This window comes from Saimiri boliviensis, chromosome 14 (assembly GCF_048565385.1).
Source record: "Saimiri boliviensis isolate mSaiBol1 chromosome 14, mSaiBol1.pri, whole genome shotgun sequence".
In the NCBI taxonomy this organism is placed as follows: domain Eukaryota; kingdom Metazoa; phylum Chordata; class Mammalia; order Primates; family Cebidae; genus Saimiri; species Saimiri boliviensis.
This window is the reverse complement of record NC_133462.1, coordinates 1,103,868-1,128,421: the sequence shown is the minus strand read 5'-3', so window position 1 is coordinate 1,128,421 and position 24,554 is coordinate 1,103,868. Positions and strand designations below refer to the sequence as shown.

Genomic DNA, 24,554 nt, shown 5'->3' with positions numbered 1-24,554 from the left:
TTGCAACTCCTGCCTTTTTTTGCTCTCCATTTGCTTGGTAGATCTTCCTCCATCCCTTTATTTTGAGCCTTTGTGTATCCTTGCGTGTAAGATGTGTTTCCTGGATACAGCACACTGATGGGTTTTGGCTTTTTATCCAATTTGCCAGTCTGTGTCTTTTGATTGGGGCATTTAGTCCATTGACATTTAGGGATAGTATTGTTATGTGTGAATTTGATACTGTCATTTTGATGCTACCTGGCTGTTTTGTTGGTTAGTTGATGCAGATTCTTGAATGTGTTGATGCTCTTTTACCATTTGGTGTGTTTTTGGAGTGGCTGGTACTGGTTGTTCCTTTATATGTGTAGAGCCTCTTTCAGGAGTTCTTGTAGGGCAGGTTTGGTGGTGATGAAATCTCTGAGGGCTTGCTTGTTCACAAAGGATTTTATTTTTCCTTCACTTATGAAGCTTAGTTTGGCTGGATAGGAGATTCTGGGTTGAAAGTTCTTTTCTTTAAGGATGTTGAATATTGGCCCCCAATCTCTTCTGGCTTGTAGGGTTTCTGCTGAGAGATCTGCTGTGAGTCTAATGGGCTTCCCTTTGTGGGTAACCCGACCTTTCTCTCTGGCTGCCCTTAGCATTTTCTCTTTCATTTCAACCCTGGTGAATCTGACGATTATGTGCCTTGGGGTTGCTCTTCTTGAGGAATATCTTTGTGGTATTCTCTGTATTTCCTGGATTTGAATATTGGTCTGCCTTGCTAGGTTGGGGAAGTTTTCCTGGATAATATCCTGAAGAGTATTTTCCAGCTTGGATTCATTCTCTTCATCACATTCAGGTACACCTATCAGACGTAGATTAGGTCTTTTCACATAGTCACACATTTCTTGAAGATTTTGTTCTTTCCTTTTTGCGCTTTTTTCTCTGTTCTTGCCTTCTCTTTTTATTTCATTGAGTTGATCTTCGACCTCTGATACCCTTTCTTCTGCTTGGTCAATTCGGCTGTTGAAGCTTGTGCATGCTTCACGAAGTTCTCGCGTTGCGTTTTTCAGCTCCATCAATTCACTTATACTCCTCTCTATGCTGTCCATTCTCGTCAGCAGTTCGTCCAATCTTTTTTCAAGTTTCCTCTTTTCTTTGCGTTCGGTTAGAACATGTTCTTTTAGCTCACTGCAGTTTCTTACTACGCACCTTCTGAAGTCTGATTCTGTCATTTCATCACCCTCCTTCTCCGTCCGGTCTGGTTCCCTTGCTGGTGAGGAGTTGTGATCCCTTTTAGGAGGAGAGGTGTTCTGGTTTCGGGAGTTTTCATCCTTTTTGTGCTGGTTTCTTCCCATTTTTGTGGGTTTATCCACCTGTTGTCTGTCTCTGTCCCAGGGAGTTGGAGCTTTATGAGTTTCCCTTGCACTACTGCCTTTTTTGATTTTTCTTTCAGGTCTGACCCGCCCAGCTAGCAGCACGCCTAGCCACTGCCTGCCCGCAGGGGCTTTGCTGAGCTGCTGTGGGCTCCGCCCAGCTGCCCTGAGCTCTTCCCTGTAGTCCTTTTTATATGGGCGTAGTTAGAACTGTCTGGGCAGTGGTGGCCCCGCCTCTGTTATGGCGGACTCTGTCTGTTGTGGCAGGTTGCCTCGGCAACGGCGGGTTGCCTTGGCAACGGCAGCCTGCCTCCATAGCGGTGGAGAGTCTCAGTAATGGCGGAAGCCCCTCCCCCACGGAGCCGGACCGTCCGGGTTCAGCTGTGCTTGGTTTGAAGGCCTCCACCCAGAGGGTTTCCAATTATTGTTTTTGTTTTCGTTGTTGTTGGGGGTGGAGGGGTGGGACCGACCCAGCCTGATCACCTGGCTCCCTGACTCAGAGCCTTTTCTTTTAAGTTGAACGACCCCGCCTTCCGGTCGCTTGCTGAAAAGGGGCCGGGATCGCCCGTGCTGTGAGGAGTCGGCTGGAACTGCGGCGCCGGCTCCTGGCGGATTTTTTGCCTAGGAATCTCCTGGCCTGACTCGCCATTTCAGATGAGTGGGGAACTCTGCCGTCTCAGGGCTCTGCTCGCCAGCTAAGAGGGCTCCCAGACCAGTGGCTTTTGTACGGAGAACCGCAGCAACAGGGCGTGGTCACAGCAGGGGCGCGGGCGGAATCAGCCCCACGGGGGCCAAAACAGCCGCACCGGCTGGGACTGCGATGCTGGCGACCCCTCTGCCTGCGTATCTCCTGGTCTGTGGGCTGTAAGAGTTCGTCTGGAAATGCGGCGTCCACTCACCCTCTGCACTTTCACTGGGAGCTGAAGTCCTGCGCTGTTCTTAGGCGGCCATCTTCCCAGCATTCGTAACTGGAAAGTTTTGATAGTCTCTTGGGGCCTGGAGTTGTAAGGTAAAGTTGCATTCATGGGGGAGTAGGTGGCCAAGAGAGGGGCTGGAGGACCGATCGCGTTGGACGCGTAAAGGGGACTGACATCTTTTTCCTAACACTGCTGTTTGCAGAAGGCCTTTACGCAGTAAAGGTTGTGTAAACCACAGGGTTACAGAACCGTGTATGGGTTTATTACCTGTATATGGAGTGAGGCTGGAAATGCAGGCGTGCAGACGCTGTACTGCGTGTCCTGTTAGGGTATGTTCCGTTATGTCAGTGATGGAGAACTCAGCTAACGACTGCATGTTTAAGAGTTGAAAGGGGCTTTTTCCTTCATAACGAGGGTGATAAGTTAGGCAAGTAAGAACCCATGTTTTTGCAGGGATGGGAGTGGCAGGATAAGTTGTAGCTGATAGATGCAAAGCCAGCAAGCTTTTGTTAGGGTTGGGCTGGACTGGTTTAGCAAAGGATGGGTAAGTTAAGGGTTTTGTTGAGGTAATGGAAATAATAGGTGCAATTATATGGAGCAGCCAAGGGAGCAGGAGGAATAGGCAGACATGGAATGGAGAGGAAAGTAAACAGTTTTACTTCATTGGGGGAGAAGTCACATGGGGTACCTTGGAAAAGAGGGTTATTCACTTTAGGAGAGACTTAACGGTGGCAGCCAGGGGTTGAACCAGGAAATGTTTTGGCACACAGAATGGAGGAAGAGGGTGAAGCGGCAAGACAGACAGGAGCGGGGCGTTTAAGTTTCTTCAGAAATTCAGGTGAGTTTCAGAGAAGTTGGGGAGGGTATAAGGGTTTGGTGCTGCAGAATGGATGGGGAGCACTAGCTGCTTAATAAGGTGAAGGTTTTGGACTAGCCTGTAGGATTTATCTGGTTTTTGGGCGGGTAGCATGGGGGTCTTATAGGGAGTTAGTGAGAACTCAAAGGCCATGTTGTAGTAAGTGAGTTATAACAGGTTTTAGGCCTTTTAAGGCTTGTGCTGAGATGGGGTACTGGTGCTGGGCAGGATAAGGGTGGTCAGGTTTTAAGGGGATGGCGATCGATGAGTGAGCAAGGGATGGAAAGGTAGTGTTCCACGCTGTAAGGTGAAGGGAAGGTAGTGTTCCACCCCGTAGGGTGAAGGGAGGGGGACATAAGGGAGCTATTGAGGGAGGTGGGGTTTGGGGAGGAGGGCGGTAGTGAGGTGTGGCTGTAGTCCACAAATAGCTCAGGCAGACAATTGTTTTAGGATATCTTGGCCTAACAGGGGAACTGGACAAGTGGGGATAATCAGGAAAGAATGTGGAAATGATTGCTGGCGTAATTGACACTAGACTTTGGGAGTTTTGGAAGCCTTGCCGTCAACTCCCACAACAGTTATGGAGGCCAAGGAGACGACCTTGAAAAGAAGGCAGCATGGAGTGGGTGGCCCCTGTATTGATTAAGAAGGGGATGGACTCTACCTCCACTGTAAGAGTTAACCCAAGCTCGGCGTCCATGATTGTCCAGGGGGCCTCGAAGATGTTCAGGCAGCGTCAGTCTTTAGCTGCCAAGCCGAGGAGCAGTGATGTGAGTCAGTCCAACTTCCAGTGGGGACCCCACAGACAGGGCAGGGCTTAGGAGGAATCCCTGACTTTGGGCATTCCTTGGCCCAGTGGCCAGGTTTCTGACACTTGAAGCATGGTCCGGGAGGGGCAGTGGATGCTGCATTCCCGGTGCTTTGAAGTCTTTGTGAGCTGGTGGTGTGGCTGAGGTTTGTTCTTGTGACAGAGGCAAGCATCTGTGGGCAGCTGCTTCTTCCCTATTATTGAACACCTTGAAGACCGGGTTGATTAATTCCTGTTGTGGCGTTTGAGGGCCAGATTTAAATTTCTGTAGCTTTTTTGTAATGTCAGGGGCTGACTGAGTCATAAACGTCTTTTAGGAGTGGCGTAGAAGTAAGGATGATATTTAAGCCACTCCAGGTGAGATTATAGGACTGGGTTAAGTATTGGAGAATCTGATGAAAATGAGCCTAACCATTGGCCAAGTTGGGAAAGATTGGATAAGGAGAAAGAAATGTGCACCCTAATTTTGCCTTTGGCTCCAGTTATCTTTGGAAGGGGGAATTGTTGGGCAGAGGCAGAGGAGTTTGCCCTGGGACTCAACTGTAAGCTGGACCAGATATGAGGTGGGGAGGTGACGGAAGGCATAAGGAGGTGGGTTGTGGGCAGAGGAAGAGGAGGGAGGCTTTGGGGGGCAGGGGATTAGGGCCTGCATTAGGGCCTGGTTTGGACAGGTGAGGAGGAGAAAGATTGGAAGAGTTAATAGACAAGGAAGATTCTGAGTTACTGGCGGAGGTAAGAGTGGTGGACAGAGGCCGGGCGCGGTGGCTCAAGCCTGTAATCCCAGCACTTTGGGAGGCCGAGGCGGGTGGATCACGAGGTCAAGAGATCGAGACCATCCCGGTCAACATGGTGAAACCCCGTCTCTACTAAAAATACAAAAAAATCAGCTGGGCATGGTGGCGCGTGCCTGTGATCCCAGCTACTCAGGAGGCTGAAGCAGGAGAATTGCCTGAACCCAGGAGGCGGAGGTTGCGGTGAGCCGAGATCGCGCCATTGGACTCCAGCCTGGGTAATGAGCGAAACTCCATCTCAGAAAAAAAGAGTGGTGGACAGAGGAGAGAAAAGGAAAATTTGGGATTGGCTGCATTGAAAGCAGAAATTAGAGAGGGATTGGTGTGTAAAAAATGCTTGGACATCAGGCACCTTACCATTTGCCTATTAATTTGTGAAAACTGTCTAGGTCTCACAGAATAGAAAAATTGTAAGTATTGTTTTCTGACCATTTGGAACCGTCGTCTAACATGTACAGGGATCAGGCTGTATTGCAGAAAAAAGATGTTTAGGTTTCAGATTGGGCTACAGTTGAAGAGGTTTTAGGTTTTTAGGATGCAGGCTAGAGTCGAAGACTGAGGAAGAGGGCAGAACACTGCTCATAGCGAAGGAGATAAGTTTTAAGGAAAGAACTAGAGAAAAGACAAGGAGATGGAGTGAGCAGCTACCAGGATTTTCAGTAGGCATTCCTGACCGAGTCCTGGACTGTAACATGGGTGAGTGATCAAAGCAGGCATCCCTGCGAGTGACCAGACACCAAGGAAGGACCGTCTGACCTAGTGGATTTCATGACTAACATTGCGGATGCAGAGTCTCCTTTGCCTCTTCTTAGAAGCAGAAGGAGTTAGGCTGGGCGTGGTGGCTCACGCCTGTAATCCAAGCACTTTGGAGGCCAAGGCGGGCGGATCACCTGAGGTCAGGAATTCAAGACCAGCCTGACCAACATGGTGAAACCCCCATCTTTAAAAAAATTAATAAATAATTTGTTTTTGTTTTTGTTTTTGTTTTTTTGAGACGGAGTTCCGCTCTTGTGACCCAGGCTGGAGTGCAATGACGCGATCTCAGCTCACCGCAACCTCCGCCTCCTGGGTTCAGGCAATTCTCCTGCCTCAGCCTCCTGAGTAGCTGGGATTACAGGCACGCGCCACCATGCCCAGCTAATTTTTTGTATTTTTAGTAGAGACGGGGTTTCACCATGTTGACCAGGATGGTCTCGATCTCTCGACCTCGTGATCTACCCGCCTCGGCCTCCCAAAGTGCTGGGATTACAGGCTTGAGCCACCGCGCCCGGCCTTTAATTTTATTTTTAAAAAATTATTTATTTAGGCCGGGCACGGTGGCTCAAGCCTGTAATCCCAGCACTTTGGGAGGCCGAGGCGGGTGGATCACGAGGTCGAGAGATCGAGACCATCCTGGTCAACATGGTGAAACCCCGTCTCTACTAAAAATACAAAAAATTAGCTGGGCATGGTGGCGCGTGCCTGTAATCCCAGCTACTCAGGAGGCTGAGGCAGGAGAATTTCCTGAACCCAGGAGGCGGAGGTTGCGGTGAGCTGAGATCGCGTCATTGCACTCCAGCCTGGGTCACAAGAGCGAAACTCCTTCTCAAAAAAAAAAAAAAAAGACGTCGAAGGAGTTAAAGGAAAAGAGCCGGGGGGCCGGGAGGGTTGGGGAGAGTCTTGTCCCTGAGACGGCTCTCCTTTACTTAGAAGGAGAAAGATTTAAAGGAAGAGAGAGGGAGAGACTGCTTCCCTGATCTGAAGGTGATGAGAAGGTTGTCGGGCTGGTCTGATGTGCTGAGGTCACAGGGGCGTTTCTTCACAGAGGAAGAGCAGGGCCAGGATTTGGTCTCCCACAGGAGTATCCCTGTCCCAGGTTTCAACACCAGATGTTAGGTGTGCTATGAATGACAAGACCACCAAAACAGGCTTTGTGTGAGCAACAAGGCTGTTTATTCACTCGGGTACAAGTGCGCTGAGTCTGAAAAGAGAGTCAGCGGAGGGCGGTGGGATAAGAGTTGGTTTCAGAGGTTGGCGTAGGCAGTGGGAAGTTACAATTCAGCCCACTTTTTGCAAGCTGCAAGCCGTGGGGAGGGGCACCGGGTTTGATGCGGGGAGAGGGTAGTGTCACAAGGTCTAGTGTCACGAGGTTGGGTTATCATTTAAGGCACGAATGGTTGAGGCAAGAACAATGGGAAAATGGAAGATCAGTTAATCGGGCACTGCAGGAACCAGCCGTGCATCTTCTTCTGTGGTTTTCCCTTTCCTTCAGACTTTCTGGCTCCTGGAGACCTTCTGGAGTTGTACGTGTGGGTCACAGGGGTCACCATGCTGTAGTCCATGGTGCAGCCAATTCAAAGAATCTTGCAGGGAGGATTCTATATGGTGTCAGTAAGCGGAGAGGGCTGTAGAGTATAAGTAGCAAGGCCTGCACTGGAGACCGAGGTGTGGAATGCAGTAGATTTGCTACCCGAAAGTCTCATCACGCTGTCACGGGCACTGCCTGTGGAGCAGTCCCATCCCCAGCCAGTGCGGGTAAGCAGAAAGGATGAACATCTCTAATGAAGGATCATGCAGCTCCCTTTCAGAGGAGTATGTGTCAAGTAGGCTGGTTTAGTGCAAAGGCTAGCGTACACCTTGCAAGTACACAGAAGTAGGGAACTAGAGAATCTGTATATAATATATGTTAAACTTACACCAGCACTTAATGATTGGTCAAAATATTAATTTGCCTAAAGTATTTTATTGCAATGGCAAATCTTCCCAAATTTTCTGAAAAGTTTTTAAAGCAAGCAAAACAAACTTAATTTTTCAAAAACATATCAGGTTATTTGCATGGATAGTAGTAGCTGTTTCAGAGGCACTTGACATGTACAGACAAGCCTGATAGAAACAACAGCCCTGGCTGGGCGCGGTGGCTCAAGCCTGTAATCCCAGCACTTTGGGAGGCCGAGGCGGGTGGATCACGAGGTCGAGAGATCGAGACCATCCTGGTCAACATGGTGAAACCCCGTCTCTACTAAAAATACAAAAAATTAGCTGGGCATGGTGGCGCTTGCCTGTAATCCCAGCTACTCAGGAGGCTGAGGCAGGAGACTTGTTTGAACCCAGGAGGTGGAGGTTGCGGTGAGCCGAGATCGCGCCATTGCACTCCAGCCTGGGTAACAAGAGCGAAACTCTGTCTCAAAAAATTAAAAAAAAAAAAAAAAAAAGAAACAACAACCCTATGAGGTGGGTGCCATTATTCTTCCCACTTGTAACATGAGGACACTGAGACACCACTCTGTTTACGTCCACACAGCTGGTAGGAGCCGGCACTGAGGTCTGAGTATCTGAAGTTAGAGAAGTAACCCGAAATCATCCCTGCCAAAGGGCTGGGTTGGCAGGGGTTAGGGAAACAGTTCAGTCCATGAGATCCCACTGTGGGAACCTGCCACTCCCAGCTTCCCTCTTCTTGTGAGGTTGCCATGGTGGCAGAAGCTTGTGATTCCTACCTAGGTGAGTCCAGATTGTCTCAGGCCCTCACTTAGCCCAACACACCCCATTATCTCAGCAACTCAGTATAGAGAATTAAGAGTGTTCTGAGACTCTTCAGTGTCCCTTCTACCTACCGTTTGGGGAGGTCCTGCAGTCACCCAAAGCTCTGTGTTGTAAATTCTGTTTTGGAATTATGTGGAAGGGTTTCCATTTCTGGCAAGCAGTGGGATGGAGTATGGAGCATTATCTCAGGCACAGGAACCAGCACGTGCAAATACTTCACTTGAGGCTAAACTAGGAGTGTTTGGGGAACCTCAGGTCTCCATTATGTCTGGTGTGATCAGACAGCAGGAACAGGATTCAGCCCAGGAACCGTAGGCAGCCTGAGGATCTGGGTTTCTCTGCTGAGAGAGGTAGGAGCCACTGCAGGTTTGGAGCTAGGAGGGAATGATCTGACTTCAGTCTTAACCAGCTTTGTCTTCACTGTCGAGTGAAGAAAAGACTGTGGGAGTGAGGATGAGGGAAGGAATACCACTGAGGAGCTTCATGTAACAGTTTAGGTTGGACCAGAGTGGTGGCTGTAGAAGTGGAGATGTGGATGGATTCTGAATCATTCTCCTTAAAGAAGGACCAACCAGGCTGGGTGTGGTGGCTCACGCCTGTAATCCTAGCACTTTGGGAGGCCGAGGTGGGTGGATCACCTGAGGTCAGGAGTTTGAGACCAGCCTGGCCAACATAATGAAACCTCATATCTATTTAAAAAAAAAAAAAAAAAAAAAAAGGAGAGATCAACCAGATTTTGGAGGATGAGATAGGAAAGGGAAGGGGTGAAGGATGACCCTGCTTTTTTTTTAATTCTGAGAAGATACAAGGATGCCATCAACTGAGGGGACAAAGTTGGTGATAGGAGTACCTTTCAGAGGTTATATCACGACTGTAGTTTGGCTATGTGGAATCTGCCATGTTCCAAAGACACTTGAGTAGAGGTGTCAAGTAGACAGCTGGGCACAGAGATCTGAAGTTCAGAGAAGGGATTCAGGTTGGAGCTATCCACAGGGTGGCAGCTGGCATGTGGATCAGGATGGAGTTTTGCTTCCAGTTTAGAGGGAGAATCTTTAGATCATGGTGGCAGTGCCGTCAGAGAGCACAATGTAAGGGCAGGCACAGCAGGGTGGGGGTAGGGGCCATCTTAGAGGCTAGAAGAGGGAGGGAAGTGTCCTTGGGAGGAAGGGGAATAATGAGGTCAGGCAGGTGGCAAAGTGTTTCTGGGAGAGAGTGGATGTGAGGTGAAGTACTGTAGTAATAGAAGTGAAGTGGCAGTGAGGCCAGAGCCAGTGTTTATTCAGCTCTTTATGTGTCTTCAGGCTTCCGTGGTGGCCCCTGTGGAATTTCAAGCTAGTGAATTAGCCCACGGACAGATTGGGTCTGTAGGCAGAATCACTGTGCTTGGGGTAGGTGCCCAGCGGGTGTGCGATTTGAATGAGTTAAATGTTGAGATGAAGCCTGTGGCTGAACTCAGTAGTACAGCAGCAAAGGAGAACAATGCTGAGTTTATCTGAGATCTGCATGTGGTTTTCCACTGCTGAATTGACCCATGAAATAGAGCCAGGAGGGGAGAGTTTAATAGCTGGATTCAGGTGAAACCATGGAAGTGGGGCCATTGACCAGGAACAGATATGGTCCGGCATGCCTCATCGAAGCATTTTCTGGATGCTGTATGTAGATTTGAATGTGGGGAAGCCAGGGTGGTACCTACGTAGTGGGTGTCCATAGATGTAAAGGAGGTATGGCCAGAAGGGTGATGTGCACCTGTAGATGGAGTGTGAATTCATGGGCCCAGAGCTTTGCTACTGAGGGTTTCTGAGACAATGCTGAGCTCAGGTTCTGTATGAGGCATCATCGGTTGATCCTAGGGGAGCTGGCTGGTAGGAGAAGCCAGGCCATGGTGTTTAATCTGTCCACTTGCCTGTTAGGGGCTGGACAAAATGAATAATGGAATACGAGGAGAGAAGAGGCATCAGTCAAACTAGGGCCGGTTATCTCATTACAGTTAGATGCGACAAGGAATCCTGGAGAGAGAGGCTGACCTTAGGCTGAGTTGTCCACCACTTCACACGGGACTATGTGATCTCTGAAGACTTATTTGTGTGCTTCTCTTAGGAGGAATGGGAGCTGCTCGATGAGGCTCAGAGACTCTTCTGTGATGAAATAATGGTTTCCGTGCTTTGCATTTATACTCTCCCTAGGTAGGGCCTCAGTGTCCCATTTTTGTGGGCTGGGCTCTGCTCTTCCTTTCTGCCCTAGGGATTGCTCTTGACTTTCCATGGCTAGAGCATGGGCACTGCTGTCTTTCCTGATTCCCTCACATAGGTCCCCTGGTGTCAAGGCTCAGCAAGATGCATTGTCTCCTCTGTTCCCTGTGTTCCTCAGCTCCTGCTGCCCTGAAGCCTTGCCAGGAATGGTTTAGGGGTCAGGGGTCCTAAGGTAAACCACTGAATCCTGCTTGGCCTCTCCCTGGCCAAGTGACTGTCCACACTCATGACACCTCCAGACTCCACCCCCTTCCTCTGATTGCATTTTCCTTGAGTCGGCCTGTGTCATCAGTTTCCGTCATCATGGTCACCACTTATGGGCCCACTAGACTGTTCCTGCTGCAGGACAGTTTTCTGGGGTTCATTTTGTAGTTTGTTTTCTTGTGATTTTGCATGGGTGGGCTACTCTGAGCTAGTGCTTTCTCACTCAGCCTGTTTCATCTTTCGCCTGTCTATGCTTTGTATCTTCCAGATCCTCTGTGGTTGCTGAACTGTAGCAAGAGAGAGAACTCCAGGTGCCTAACTGAAGAGGGCATGACTCTAGTCACAGCAGGAGGGGCTTGGGCAGGCCCTGGTAAGTGGGAGCTGAGGCTGAGAGAGGGCATGACCTCAGGGCTGGGTTCCTATAGTTCCAGAAACCTATGTTGTGCCCATCACTGGTGCCAAGGCCAGAGGTCCTAACTTATTTCTACCTTTTTTTCCCCGTTGTGTACACTCTTGTCATTTCTAATCTGACTTCTCACCCAGGGCTGTTCTCTCCCACTCTGTACCAGAGGGGCTCTAGTAGAGCAACAGGACTCTCTTCAGTGCTGTCCAGTATTGGACTACACTTTAACACTAATGTGTCGTAAGATGCGTACATATCCTGAAACAGTCCCTGAACACATCACTCACTTGTAATCACATGTTCATGGGCCTGGACACACATTTCTGCATAGCAGTCTCCTGTCACCCACAGTCAGCCAAGGTCCAGCCAAAAGTCATTGCAGAGGATTAAGTTGGAGACCTTGCACTTCTCCCTGCACTACACCCCATCCTTGTGTCTTTGTTTCTTGGGAGGCCATCTCCATTCCGGGTGACCTTAGATTCCAGTACTATATAGCAGCCCTTTCTTCACCCCGATCCTAGCTCTGTCCCACCAGGAAACTTAGGGGCTCAGTCCTGGGTACACCAGACACTCATTTGTGATGGAGTTGCCCCACTCACCATAGTCACCATGTACATCAATAGTACTTTTCTGCCTTCAGGTTGTTGGCATGGAGTGAAGGATGAAGAGGCATCTTCTGAACAGAGCCATACTAATATGTCACATATTAGTACTTCTAAGGCAGGTTCACCCACTCAGACGGCTCACATTTGTGACATATGTTACCCTATCTTGAAAGATATTTTGCACCTGGATGAACACCAGGGTACACACCATGGACTTCACACATGTGAGGCTTGTGGGAGACAATTTGGGTTCAGTGCAAACCTTCTCCAGAACCAGAAGCGTTACAGTATAGAGAAACCCTTAAGAAGGGATGAAGGTGAGGCCTCGTTTGTGAAGAACTGCACAGTTAGCAAAGAACCTCACCCATCAGAAAAGCCCTTTGCCTGTAAGGAGGAGCAGAAAAACTTCCAGGCTACTTTGGGTGCTTGCCAACAAAAGGCCATCTACCACAGCAAGAGGAAGACACATAGGAGCACTGAGAATAAGGATGCATTTCATGGTGAACAAATGCATTACAAGTGCAGTGAATGTGGGAAGGCTTTCCGCCACAAAGACACACTGGTCCAACACCAGAGAATCCATAGTGGAGAGAAGCCTTATGAATGCAATGAATGTGGAAAAGCCTTCTGCCAGAAAGCTACACTTGTCCAGCACCAGACAATCCATACTGGAGAAAGACCTTATGAGTGCAGTGAATGTGGAAAAACCTTCAGCCACAAAGCTACACTTGTCCAGCACCAGACAATCCATACTGGAGAAAGGCCTTATGAGTGCAGCGAATGTGGAAAAACCTTCAGCCTCAAAACTACACTTGTCCAGCACCAGAGAATCCATACTGGAGAAAGGCCTTATGAGTGCAGTGAATGTGGAAAAACCTTCAGCCGCAAAACTACACTTGTCCAGCACCAGAGAATCCATACTGGAGAAAGGCCTTATGAGTGCAGTGAATGTGGAAAAACCTTCAGCCACAAAGCTACACTTGTCCAGCACCAGAGAATCCATACTGGAGAAAGGCCTTATGAGTGCAGTGAATGTGGAAAAACCTTCAGCCACAAAGCTACACTTGTCCAGCACCAGACAATCCATACTAGAGAAAGGCCTTATGAGTGCAGCGAATGTGGAAAAACCTTCAGCCTCAAAACTACACTTGTCCATCACCAGAGAATCCATACTGGAGAAAGACCTTATGAGTGCAGTGAATGTGGAAAAACCTTCAGCCGCAAAGCTACACTTGTCCAGCACCAGAGAATCCATACTGGAGAAAGGCCTTATAAGTGCAATGAATGTGGGAAATATTTTAACCATCACTCCAATCTAATTGTACACCAGAGAGTTCACAATGGAGCAAGGCCTTATAAGTGCAGTGATTGTGGGAAAGCCTTTAGACACCAGTCTACACTTATTGATCATGAGAGTATTCACACTGAGTCAAAGCGTTTTGAGTGCATTGAATGTGGGAAATTCTTTAGGTGAAGGTTCATGTTTATTACACACCAGAGGGTTCACACTGGTGAAAGGCCTTTTGTATGCAGTAAATGTGGGAAAGACTTTATGAGAAACTCCCACCTTATTCAGCACCAGAGGGTTCACACTGGTGAAAGGCCTTTTGTATGCAGTAAATGTGGGAAAGACTTTATCAGAACCTCCCACCTTGTTCGGCACCAAAGAGTTCACACTGGAGAAAGGCAGTGAATGTGGGAAGGCCTACCACCTAAGCCTTCACCTCAGTCGGCACCAGAAAGTTCCCACTGCAGGCAGGCTCTAGGACTGCTTTGAATACAACAGAACTCATCAGTCAGATGTTGAACTTCATATATCTGAACATTGACTCAAGGGAGATAGCTTATGGTGCCAGGTATGTAGGAAACTTCTAGGGATATGTTGCACTTTCTGACCTGGTCAGGTTTTTTGCTGGAGTTACGTCACTGTCAGTGCCTGTGGCCAAAACCATCTTAACTCTACCAGCTCACATACCCCAGCATCAGGGAAGACAGGGTTTTATATTTTCCGGTCCCTGGAGAAAATCATGAAATGCCTGAGTTCATTGGGGGTCCTCATTCCCTTCTGTGTGACAGGTATAGATATGGACATGACCCATCTTTAGCCAAGAAGGTCCGAGCTGTATCTGTTGGTGCCTTATACAAAAGGTTTGCTTTCTTCATGGATAGTCTTGGTCTCACATACTTGTAATGAATATTTCCAGCCTCCAAGTCACCTGGCCTGGGAAAGTACTTGCCTCATGTTGCTCTGCTTGTGATAATAAAGGCCTTACAGTTTAAGCCACCTTTAATCTTGGACGTTCTTTTCACTGGATTGGATTGAGAACAGGCCCTGCCAAACTGAAGACCGCCTTTGTGGGGGCCTCCAACTTTGTGCCTCAAATGGGACAGTGGGTTGACGGAGAACAGTTCTTAGTCCAGTTTTCGACTGGACTAAGTTAACTTGCATAGATGACAAAGCTTGTTAAGTTACAATTCAGATCTTTGTAGGCCTGATTTGTCCGGATTTTAGAGTTATTTTGAGAGCCCATATGTCACGTTGAGGAGGGTGCTGCTGCTGTGACAGCCTGTAGTGTTTTGAAACTGCATGGATTGGGCATCTTGTTTCTAGCGTATGTCCCATGTTCCCCAACACTGTTGAGGTAAACCTATTCCTCAGGACCTGCTGAGTGGCCATGTTTTCTGAAAACCGGAATCTGGTACACAGGCCACTTGGTAAGATCTAAAGCATCCAGTATGGAAACAAAATTGATAAATATTAGGTGTGAATGATTGGGCTTCGGAAGATCGAGGCAAACTAGAGGGCAAGTGTCCATTATAAAAACACCACAGACAGCCCAGGCACTATGGCTGAATGGGATCAGTGTATCCAGAAATCTCAGGATCTCCAGTACTGTGTTACTGTTACGGACAAGGTCCCTGGAGCAGCAATGAATGTAGTTTTCCTAGATTCCTGTACCTCCCTGGGCTCTATACCTAATGTCTTTGCTACTTTAGTGTCTTTGCTGTACATTCACTAACCCTGGGAGTAAAGAGGTGCGATGGGCCCAAGAAGTACCTTTTGTGACCAGCTAGAGTTTCTGGTGACTCTGAGTAATACCTGGGGGGACAACTAAAGAAAACATTTAGAAAGCACTATCGGAATGTGGAGGTGAACAGGGATGCTGTAGTATTCATGCTTATTCATAGTTGTAACAAATGTTCAGTAAATACCTGCTGTATTTCAGGCACTGTCTTTACTGCAGGAGACATTTGCAAAACAAGAGACAGACCCCAGTAGCTTACATTTTACTGAAGAAAGAGGAGGAAATACGGAAAAAAAAAAAAATTCTGAATTATATGGAGTCTTAGATTGTGGCAGGCATAATGGAGAAAAGAGAAGGTGAAGGCATTGAGACGTGCTGGAGTGATATGTGATTTTACACAGCCAAGAAAGGCCAATTTGTGGATGGATCTTTATTGGAAAAGGACATGGAGAGCTCAATGCCACTGAAATAAAAGTTCAGCGTTTCAGAAAATTTCCCTAGAAATCTGAAGCACAGTGTGCCATGCAGGGCCCCAGGAGGAACAGGTTTTAGTGTGAAGGAAGAGGCAAGAGCTAGGGGAAAGCCTAGACCAGATCCTTTGTTGTGTTTTCCATGGGAAAGGCAAGGCAGATCAGAGCCGACGTCTGAGTACTGGCTAGTCTGAATAATTGTGGTTGGCTTTGATTTACAGGAGTAGTCTCTACTTGCCTCCCACCTCGTCCTGGTGTTACAGTAGGTGGTTGGAGATCACGCCATTACACTCCAGCCTGGACAACAGAAGCAAATCTCTGTCTCAAAGAATAAGTGGTGACCAGGTGCAGTGGCTCACGCTTGTAATCCCAGCACTTTGGGAGGCTCAGGCGGGCAGATGACAAGGTCAAGAGATCGAGACCATCCTGGACAACATGGTGAAACCTCGTCTCTGCTGAAAACAGAAAAATTAGCTGGGTGTGGTGGCGGGCACCTGTAGTCCCATGTACTCAGGAGGCTGAGGCAGGAGCATCTCTTGAACCTGGGAGGCGGAGGTTGCAGTGAACCAAGATCACGCTTGCACTCCAGCCTGGGCAACAGAGTGAGACTTTTGTCTCAAAAAATAAAAGTCAATAAGTGGCACCCAAATTAAATATTTCTTTAAAATTGAACAAAGGTGAATGAAAATGAAACCCTTAAAGTTTTCTTTAAGTGATAATGACTGCCACATATTCTAAAAGTTACTTTTATTTTTAAAAATGACAGTGTCTAAGGTATATTTCAAGAAACCAGCACTGGATACTATCTAAAGTGGTAAAAGCAGATTTCAATTAGGACCTATTGGAATAGGGAGAAAGCGACCTCATGAAACGAGGCCCACTTCTGAATACAGCGTAGACGGGGAATTTCTAGCCAGTAAACAGACTGTGTAGTCAGCTCATGGTTAATTACTAAGAGGAAACGACAGAGCTAAAGGGAGATTCTTTTTCTTTTTAAACAGTCTCTCTCTGTCACTGCTCACTGCAACCTCCCCTACCCAGGCTCAAGCAATTGTCTTGCCTCAGCCTCCCGAGTAGCTGGGATTACAGGCGCCCACCCACACACCCAGCTCATTTTTGTATTTTTGGTAGACGTGGTGTTTCACCATGTCCTGACCTCAAATGATCCATCCACCGCAGCTTCCCAAAGTGCTGGGATTACAGGAGTAAGCCACTTCGCCTGCTCAGGAAATTCTTTTTTGTTGTTTTTTGTTTTTTTTTAGACAGAGAGTCTCACTTTGTTGCCTGGGCTGGAGTGCAATGGCGGTCTTGGCTCACTGCAACCTCCGCCTCCCGCATTCGGGTTCAAACAATTCTCCACCCTCAGCCTCCCAAGTAGCTGGGACCCCAGGCACAGGCCACTAAACCTGGCTAAATTTTGTATTTTTGGTAGAGATGGGTTTTGACCATGCTGGCCAGGCTCATCTTGAACTCTTGACCTTATAATCCACCCTCCTCAACCTCCCAAAGTGCTGGGAGTACAGGTGTGAGCCACCTCTCCTGGCTGGGAAATTCTTTTTTTTTTTTTTTTGAGACGGAGTTTCGCGCTTGTTACCCAGGCTGGAGTGCAATGGCGCGATCTCGGCTCACCGCAACCTCTGCCTCCTGGGCTCAGGCAATTCTCCTGCCTCAGCCTCCTGAGTAGCTGGGATTACAGGCATACACCACCATGCCCAGCTAGTTTTTTTTTTTTTTTTTTTGTATTTTTAGTAGAGACGGGGTTTCACTATGTTGACCAGGATGGTCTCGATCTCTCGACCTCGCGATCCACCCGCCTCGGCCTCCCAAAGTGCTGGGATTATAAGCTTGAGCCACCGCGCCCGGCTTTTTTTTTTTTTTTTTTTTTTTTGAAACGGAGTTTCGCTCTTGTTACCCAGGCTGGAGTGCAATGGCGCGATCTCGGATCACCGCAACCTCCGCCTCCTGGGTTCAGGCAATTCTTCTGCCTCAGCCTCCTGAGTAGCTTGGATTACAGGCATATGCCACCATGCCCAGCTACTTTTTTGTATTTTTAGTAGAGACGGGGTTTCACCATGTTGACCAGGATGGTCTCGACCTCTTGACCTTGTGATCCACTCGCCTCGGCCTCTCAGAGTGCTCGGATTACAGGCTTGAGCCACCTTGCCCGGCCCAGCTAATTTTTTGTATCTTTAGTAGAGACGAGGTTTCACCATGTTGACCAGGATGGTCTCGATCTCTTGACCTCGTGATCCACCCGCCTTGGCCTCCCAAAGTGCTGGGATTACAGGCTTGAGCCACCGCGCCCGGCGGGAAATTCTTATAAAAGGATCTAATAGGATTCCTGCTGAAGGTGTGTGAGGTTGGTCAGCCATCACCTGCAGGATGGTCAGGGCTCAATAATTTGATTAGATATTGAAGTCAACCAAATATCAAAGGTGCAGGATTCTTGCTGAGGCAACTTATCAGAATTCTTAATGAAATTGGGCAATGCATAGATGAACATCAAACAAAAGTCAAGGGCTGATTGGGAAGAAGATTCAGAGGAGCCTGACTGAAGTTTGGTCATGAAGAGCCTGCCAGTCCCTCCCCTGTTCAAGGAAAGAAGAATTTGAACAACTCAAGTCAATTTCTCAAGCAATCACCTTTTTCTTCACTAAGAATCAGCTGAACTATCTGCTAGACTTGGCAATAGAGAATATTTGCTGAATGGTGCAAGCAGTCAGATATTTATTGAGGGGAATTCCTATGAAAATACAAAGATTTAATACATAGAAACCCATTTTCTTGAGTCATCGGACAGTCAGTTGAGATTTTCTAGATGTTGGGCTTAAAACATCTTTTGTAGGCCAAGTGCGATGGCTCATTCCTGTAATCCCAGCACTTTGGGAGGCCAAGGTGAGTGGATCACCTGAGGTCAGGAGTTTGAGACCAGCCTGGACAACATGGCGAAACCTCTTCTCTACTAAAAATAACAAAAATTATCCAGGCATGGTGGCAGGTACTTGTAATCCCAACCACTTTGGAGGCTGAGGCAGGAGAATCACTTGAACCCGAGGGACAGAGGTGGCAGTGAGCCAAGATCTTACCACTTATTCTAACCTGGGTGACAGAGTGAGACTCTAGCTCAAAAAAGCAAAAAGGAAAACAAAAAACCCAACATCTTTTGCAGGTTAAATGTTTTATGTTATGGCATCAGGTGTTCTGGTAAACTTTCATAGTCACCCTATGGCCATGGCCCACACAGTAGGTATGAAGGTTTATCATACATGGACTGTTGAAATAATTTCTTTTAAGTTTCTATCAAGTTGTTCAGCTTTCACTTCCAGGACTTCAGGGAAAGGGCAGTTTTAATGATCAGTGATGCCAGTTCTTAAGGGTGAGACAAAATTGGAAGTGTTAGTTTGGAGAGTCATAGCCAGATACTGGAGAAATAAGAATCGAGAACCCACTGGGGTCCAGTATACTTTTCTATTTAAATATACAATTTTTTTTTTTTTTGAGACGGAGTGTCGCTCTTGTCACCCAGGCTGGAGTCCAATGGCGCGATCTCGGCTCACCGCAACCTCCGCCTCCTGGGTTCAGGCAATTCTCCTGCCTCAACCTCCTGAGTAGCTGGGATTACAGGCATGCACCACCACGCCCAGCTAATTTTTGTATATTTAGTAGAGACGGGGTTTCACCATGTTGACCAGGATGGTCTCGATCTCTTGACCTCGTGATCCACCCGCCTCGGCCTCCCAAACTGCTGGGATTACAGGCTTGAGCAACCGCGCCCAGCTAAACATACAATTTTTATCTACAATTACTGATTCTTGTTTGTAAAATTTGTCTGGTTTCATTATATTTGGTTGAGTTATTTACATTAGTGCAGCAAGAATGATTATTAACTACATAGGCCTTTTAAAGTTTGCTTTGCTAGAATGTTTCATAAAGAATCTCAGATTAGAGAGAGTGGGATGTCCGACTTCTGAGCGGTAACCCTTGTTGCCCTAACGACGAAAAAGAATTAAATATGGGTGATGTTGAGAAAGGCAAGAGGATTTTTATTCAGAAGTGTTCCCAATGTCACACCGTGGAAAAGGGAGACAAGCACAAGACTGGACCTAATCTCCATGGTATCTTTGGGTGGAAGACAGGTCAGGCCTCTGGATTTGCTTACACTGAAGCCAGTAAGAACAAAGGCTTTATCTGGGGAGAGGATACACTGATGGAATATTTGGAGAATCCCAAGAAGTATATCCCTGGAATAAAAATGATCTTTGTCGGCATTAAGAAGAAGGGAGAAAGGGAAGAGTTCATAGCTTATCTCAAAAAAGCTACTAATGAGTAATAATTGGCCACTGCTTTATTTATTACCAAAAAAAAAAGAATCTCAGATTAGACTTTTTTTCTAGCCGATTGCAAGAACTTTTAGGAAAGCATCAGGGTCAAACAATAACTGAATGATAAAGGCTTTAAATGGTTGAAGTTAAAGATCTGATGAGGGTTCATTTGACAAGAAAATTTGGTTATTTCTTCGACGTACAATATTTTTTTTTTTTTTTTTTTTTTTTTTTTTGAGACGGAGTTTCGCTCTTGTTACCCAGGCTGGAGTGCAATGGCGCGATCTCGGCTCACCGCAACCTCCGCCTCCCGGGCTCAGGCAATTCTCCTGCCTCAGCCTCCTGAGTAGCTGGGATTACAGGCAAGCGCCACCACGCCCAGCTAGTTTTTTTGTATTTTTAGTAGAGACGGGGTTTCACCATGTTGACCAGGATGGTCTCGATCTCTCGACCTCGTGATCCACCCGCCTAGGCATCCCAAAGTGCTGGGATTACAGGCTTGAGCCACCGCGCCCGGCTGATACAGTGATTTATTTTGCTTTGGGTAAATATGCAGTAGTGGCATTGCCACATCATATGAGAATTATATTTTTAGTTTATTGGGAAGTCTTTATACTGTTTTCCAAAGTGATTGTACTGATTAACAGTGTACAGGAGTTCCCTTTTGTCACATCTTCACCAACATCTGTTAATTTTTGTCATTTTAAATAAAAACCATTCTAACTAGGGTAAGATAATATCTTCTGGATTTGATTTATATTTCTCTGATAATTAGTGATGTTGGCATTCTTCATATATTTGTTGGCTATTTGTTTGTCTTGAATTGAGAAATACCTGTTCATGTCCTTTGCCCATTTTTAAATGAGATAGTTTGTGTGTTTGTTTTTGCTGTTGAAATGTTTTGAGTTCTTTTTTTTTTTTTTTTTTTTTTTTTTGAGACGGAGTTTCGCTCTTGTTACCCAGGCTGGAGTGCAATGGCGCGATCTCGGCTCACCGCAACCTCCGCCTCCTGGGCTCAGGCAATTCTCCTGCCTCAGCCTCCTGAGAAGCTGGGATTACAGGCACGCACCACCAAGCCCAGCTAGTTTTTTTGTATTTTTAGTAGAGACGGGGTTTCACCATGTTGACCAGGATGGTCTCGATCTCTCGACCTCGTGATCCACCCGCCTCGGCCTCCCAAAGTGCTGGGATTACAGGCTTGAGCCACCGCGCCCGGCCTTTTTTTTTTTTTTTTTTTTGAGACGGAGTTTCGCTCTTGTTACCCAGGCTGGAGTGCAATGGCGACATCTGGGCTCACCGCAACCTCCGCCTCCTGGGCTCAGGCAATACTCCTGCCTCAGCCTCCTGTGTAGCTGAGAATACAGGCACGCGCCACCATGCCCAGCTAATGTTTTGTATTTTTAGTAGAGACGGGGTTTCGCCATGTTGGCCAGGCTGGTCTTGAACTCCTGAGCTGGTGAACTGCCTGCCTTGGCCTCCCGAAGTGTTGGGATTACAGTCCTGAGGTACCACACCCGGACGTTAGTCAATCCTTATTTTTTTTTTTTTGGGGGGGCGGAGTTTTCGCTCTTGTTACCCAGGCTGGAGTGCAATGGCGCGATCGCGGCTCACTGCAACCTCTGCCTCCTGGGTTCAGGCAATTCTCCTGCCTCAGCCTCCTGAGTAGCTGGGATTACAGGCACGCGCCACCATGCCCAGCTAATTTTTTGTATTTTTAGTAGAGCCGAGGTTTCACCATGTTGACCAGGGTGGTCTCGATCTCTTGACCTCGTGATCCACCCGCCTCGGCCTCCCAAAGTGCTGGGATTACAGGCTTGAGCCACCGTGCCAGGCTTGAGTTCTTATATATTCTAGGACTATCCCCTGCTGGATGAGTCGTTTCCAAACATTTTCTCTCATTCAAGAGGCTCTCTCCATTCACTCTCTTGTTTCTTTTGCTGTGCAGAAGCTTTCAAGTTCCAGATGGTCTCATTTGTCTATTTTTTGTTTTTGTTGCCCTTGCTTTTGAGGTCTTAGTTATAAAATATTTGCCTAGAAGAATGTTCAGAAGAGTTTTCTTTATGTTTATCCTAGTGGTTTAGTAATTTTGGGTCTAATGTTTAAGTCTTTAATCGATCTTGGGTTGATTTTTGTATACAGGGAGACATAGAAGTCCAGGTTCTTTCTTCTGCATGTGGTTATCTAGTTTGTCCAGCACCATTTATTGAGGAAATGTCATTTCCCCAATGTACATTCTTTATGGTTGTGTTCAAAATCAGTCATCTGTAAATACGGATTTTTTTCTGGGCTCCATTTTTTTATGTGTCTGTTCTGTGTATCATATCAATACCATGTTGTTGTGGTTACTGTGGCTTTGTAATATATTTTAAAATTAGTTAATGTGATGCCTCCATGATTGTTCTTTTTGTTCAGGATTGCATTCACTATTCAGGATCTGTTTGGTTTCCATAGAAATTATATGAATTTTCCTTTTTTGTGAAAAATGACATTAGAATTTGATACAGATTGTATTGAATCTGTAGACCGCTTTGTGTAGTACAGATATTTTAGGAATATTCTTCCAGTTCATGAGTGTGGATATCTATTTGTTTTTGTCCTTTTTTTTTTTTTTTTTTTTTTTTTTTAGGCGGAGTTTCACTCTTGTTACCCAGGCTAGAGTGCAATGGCGTGATCTCGGCTCACCGCAGCCTCCGCCTCCTGGGTTCAGGCAATTCTCCTGCCTCAGCCTCCCGCGTAGCTGGGATTACAGGCACACGCCACCATGCCCAGCTAATTTTTTTGTATTTTTAGTAGAGACGGGGTTTCAGCATGTTGACCAGGATGGTCTCGATCAATTGAGCTCGTGATCCACCCGCCTCGGCCTCCCAAAGTGCTGGGATTACAGGCGTGAGCCACCGTGCTCGACCTTGGTTAATTTTGCTAGTGGTTTAACAACTTTGTTTAGCTTTTCAAATAACCAGTTTTTCCTTTTGCTTATTCTTTGTTTTCCTTTTTAAAGTCTTCATTTCGGCCAGGTGGGGTGGCTCATGCCTGTAATCCCAGCACTTTGGGAGGTCAAGGCTGGTGGATCACTTGACGTCCGGAGTTTTTGAGACCAGCCTGGCCAACATGGTAAACCCCATCTTTTAAAACAAAACAAAACAAAACAAAAAGCAAGAACTAATAAAGTCTCCATTTCATTTAGTTCTACTCTGATTATTATTTCTTTTCTTCTTCTACTTTTTGGGTTTTTTAAATACTCTTTGAGTTCCTTGAGGTGCATCATTATTTTGTGGCCTTGTCTTGAGATCTTTTTATTTTTTTTATGTGTTTATTGCTGTAAACGTCCCTGTTAGCCTTGCTTTTGCTGAACCCACAGGTTTGGCTATGCTATGTTTCCATTTTCATTTAATAGATTTTTATTTCCCCCTTAATTTCTTTATTGACCCAATGGTTGTTCAGAAGCATGTTTAATTTGCATTTATTTGTGTAGTTTCCAAAGTTGTTCCTGGTATTGATTTCCAGTTTTTTTTTTTTTTTTTTTTGAGACGGAGTTTCGCTCTTGTTACCCAGGCTGGAGTGCAATGGCGCGATCTCGGCTCACCGCCACCTCCACCTCCTGGGTTCAGGCAATTCTCCTGCCTCAGCCTCCTGCGTAGCTGGGATTACAGGAATGCGCCACCATGCCCAGCTAATTTTTTGTATTTTTAGTAGAGACGGGGTTTCACCATGTTGATCAGGTTGGTCTCGATCTCTCGACCTCGTGATCCACCCGCCTCAGCCTCCCAAAGTGCTGGGATTACAGGCTTGAGCCACCACGCCCGGCCTTGATTTCCAGTTTTATTCCATTGTGGTCTGAGATGTTTGATAAGATTTTTATATTTTTACATTTTTGGAGGACTGGTTTGTGGCCTAACATATGATCTATCAGGGAGAATGTTCCCTGTGCTGAGATGAAGAACATCTATTCTGCAATGATTGGATAAAATGTTCTATAAATTTATGTTAAGTAATCTTGGTCTAAAGTGCTGTGTCAGTGTAATGTTTAATTGATATTTCCATCTAGATGATCTGTTTTAATGCTGAGATTAGGGTGTTGAAGTTCCCACTCTATTATGTTGGAGTCTGTCTCTCTCTTTAGATTTAGTAATATTGTTGTATGAATCTGAATGTTTCAGTGTTGGGTGCATATATATTTAGAATTCTTACATTCTCTTGCTATTTTTTCATTATATGTAATGACCTTCCTCGTCCTTTTTAAATTGTTCTTTACTTACTTAATGTCTGTTTTATTAAGTGTTGGGAACCCAGGCTAAGCTGATGCAATTGGAACAAAAGGTTGCATCAGCCCTCCCCGCCAAAAGCAAGTTGCATCGGCCCTCCCCGCCAAAGGCATGCCCCGGGCGTGGTGACGGGCCACCAATAAAGGACCTGATCACGTACAAAACATGCATGGCTGCACCAATGGGGTAGCTGATCATAAGCTAAACACTCGTCTCCTAGCCTATCAGAACTACTTCCCCTTTCCCCTCTCTACCCTCTCCCCTCCCTATATAAGGAACCCATTTTGAAATAAACTTTGCAGCTTAATCAGAACTTTTGTCTTGCTGCCATTCTTCGCGCCTCTTGTCCCATCCCTTCTCATCCACGATAGGTTTGCCCGGGTTCCTGTCTGTTGCTCTGCAGGCCGGAGCAAGTGGCGCCCAGACGTGGGGCTCGATGCCGGCCTCCGTGGACCGCCGTCCCCTGTGATCGCCGGCCCCGTTAACTGGTTCCCCGCACGGAGCACCGCGGACCACCCGACCGCGAGCCGACTCCTGGAAGTTCGTTCTTCGACGGCGGCATTACTCAGGTAAGACCCAATCATGGGACAAGCATCTTCACATAGTGAAAATGATCTCTTTATAAGTCAGTTAAAGGAATCTCTCAAGGTGCGCAGAATTCGGGTTCGTAAGAAAGACCTTGTCTCCTTTTTTAGTTTCATTTTTAAAACATGTCCATGGTTCCCCCAGGAAGGGTCTATTGACTCCCGTGTTTGGGGACGTGTTGGTGATTGTCTGAACGACTATTA

The 24,554-nt window shown here is 46.8% G+C and overlaps 2 protein-coding genes across 2 annotated transcripts in view; both read left to right on the top strand.

The window, feature by feature from the left end:
* Positions 1 to 17,061, top strand: part of LOC101048742 (uncharacterized) — a 264,023-nt gene extending 246,962 nt beyond the window's left edge. The window contains 3 exon segments of the mRNA XM_074385820.1: positions 10,947 to 11,048; positions 11,722 to 13,372; positions 13,374 to 17,061. Coding sequence (XP_074241921.1) covers positions 10,947 to 11,048; positions 11,722 to 13,372; positions 13,374 to 13,452 — 1,832 coding nt within the window. The 3' untranslated portion in view covers positions 13,453 to 17,061.
* On the top strand, positions 17,055 to 24,079 carry LOC120362746 (cytochrome c-like). The gene has a single exon (XM_074385843.1). The coding sequence runs from the start codon at positions 19,195 to 19,197 to the stop codon at positions 19,510 to 19,512; it is 318 nt and encodes a 105-aa protein (XP_074241944.1). The 5' UTR covers positions 17,055 to 19,194; the 3' UTR covers positions 19,513 to 24,079.
* The last annotated feature ends 475 nt before the right edge of the window (positions 24,080 to 24,554 follow it).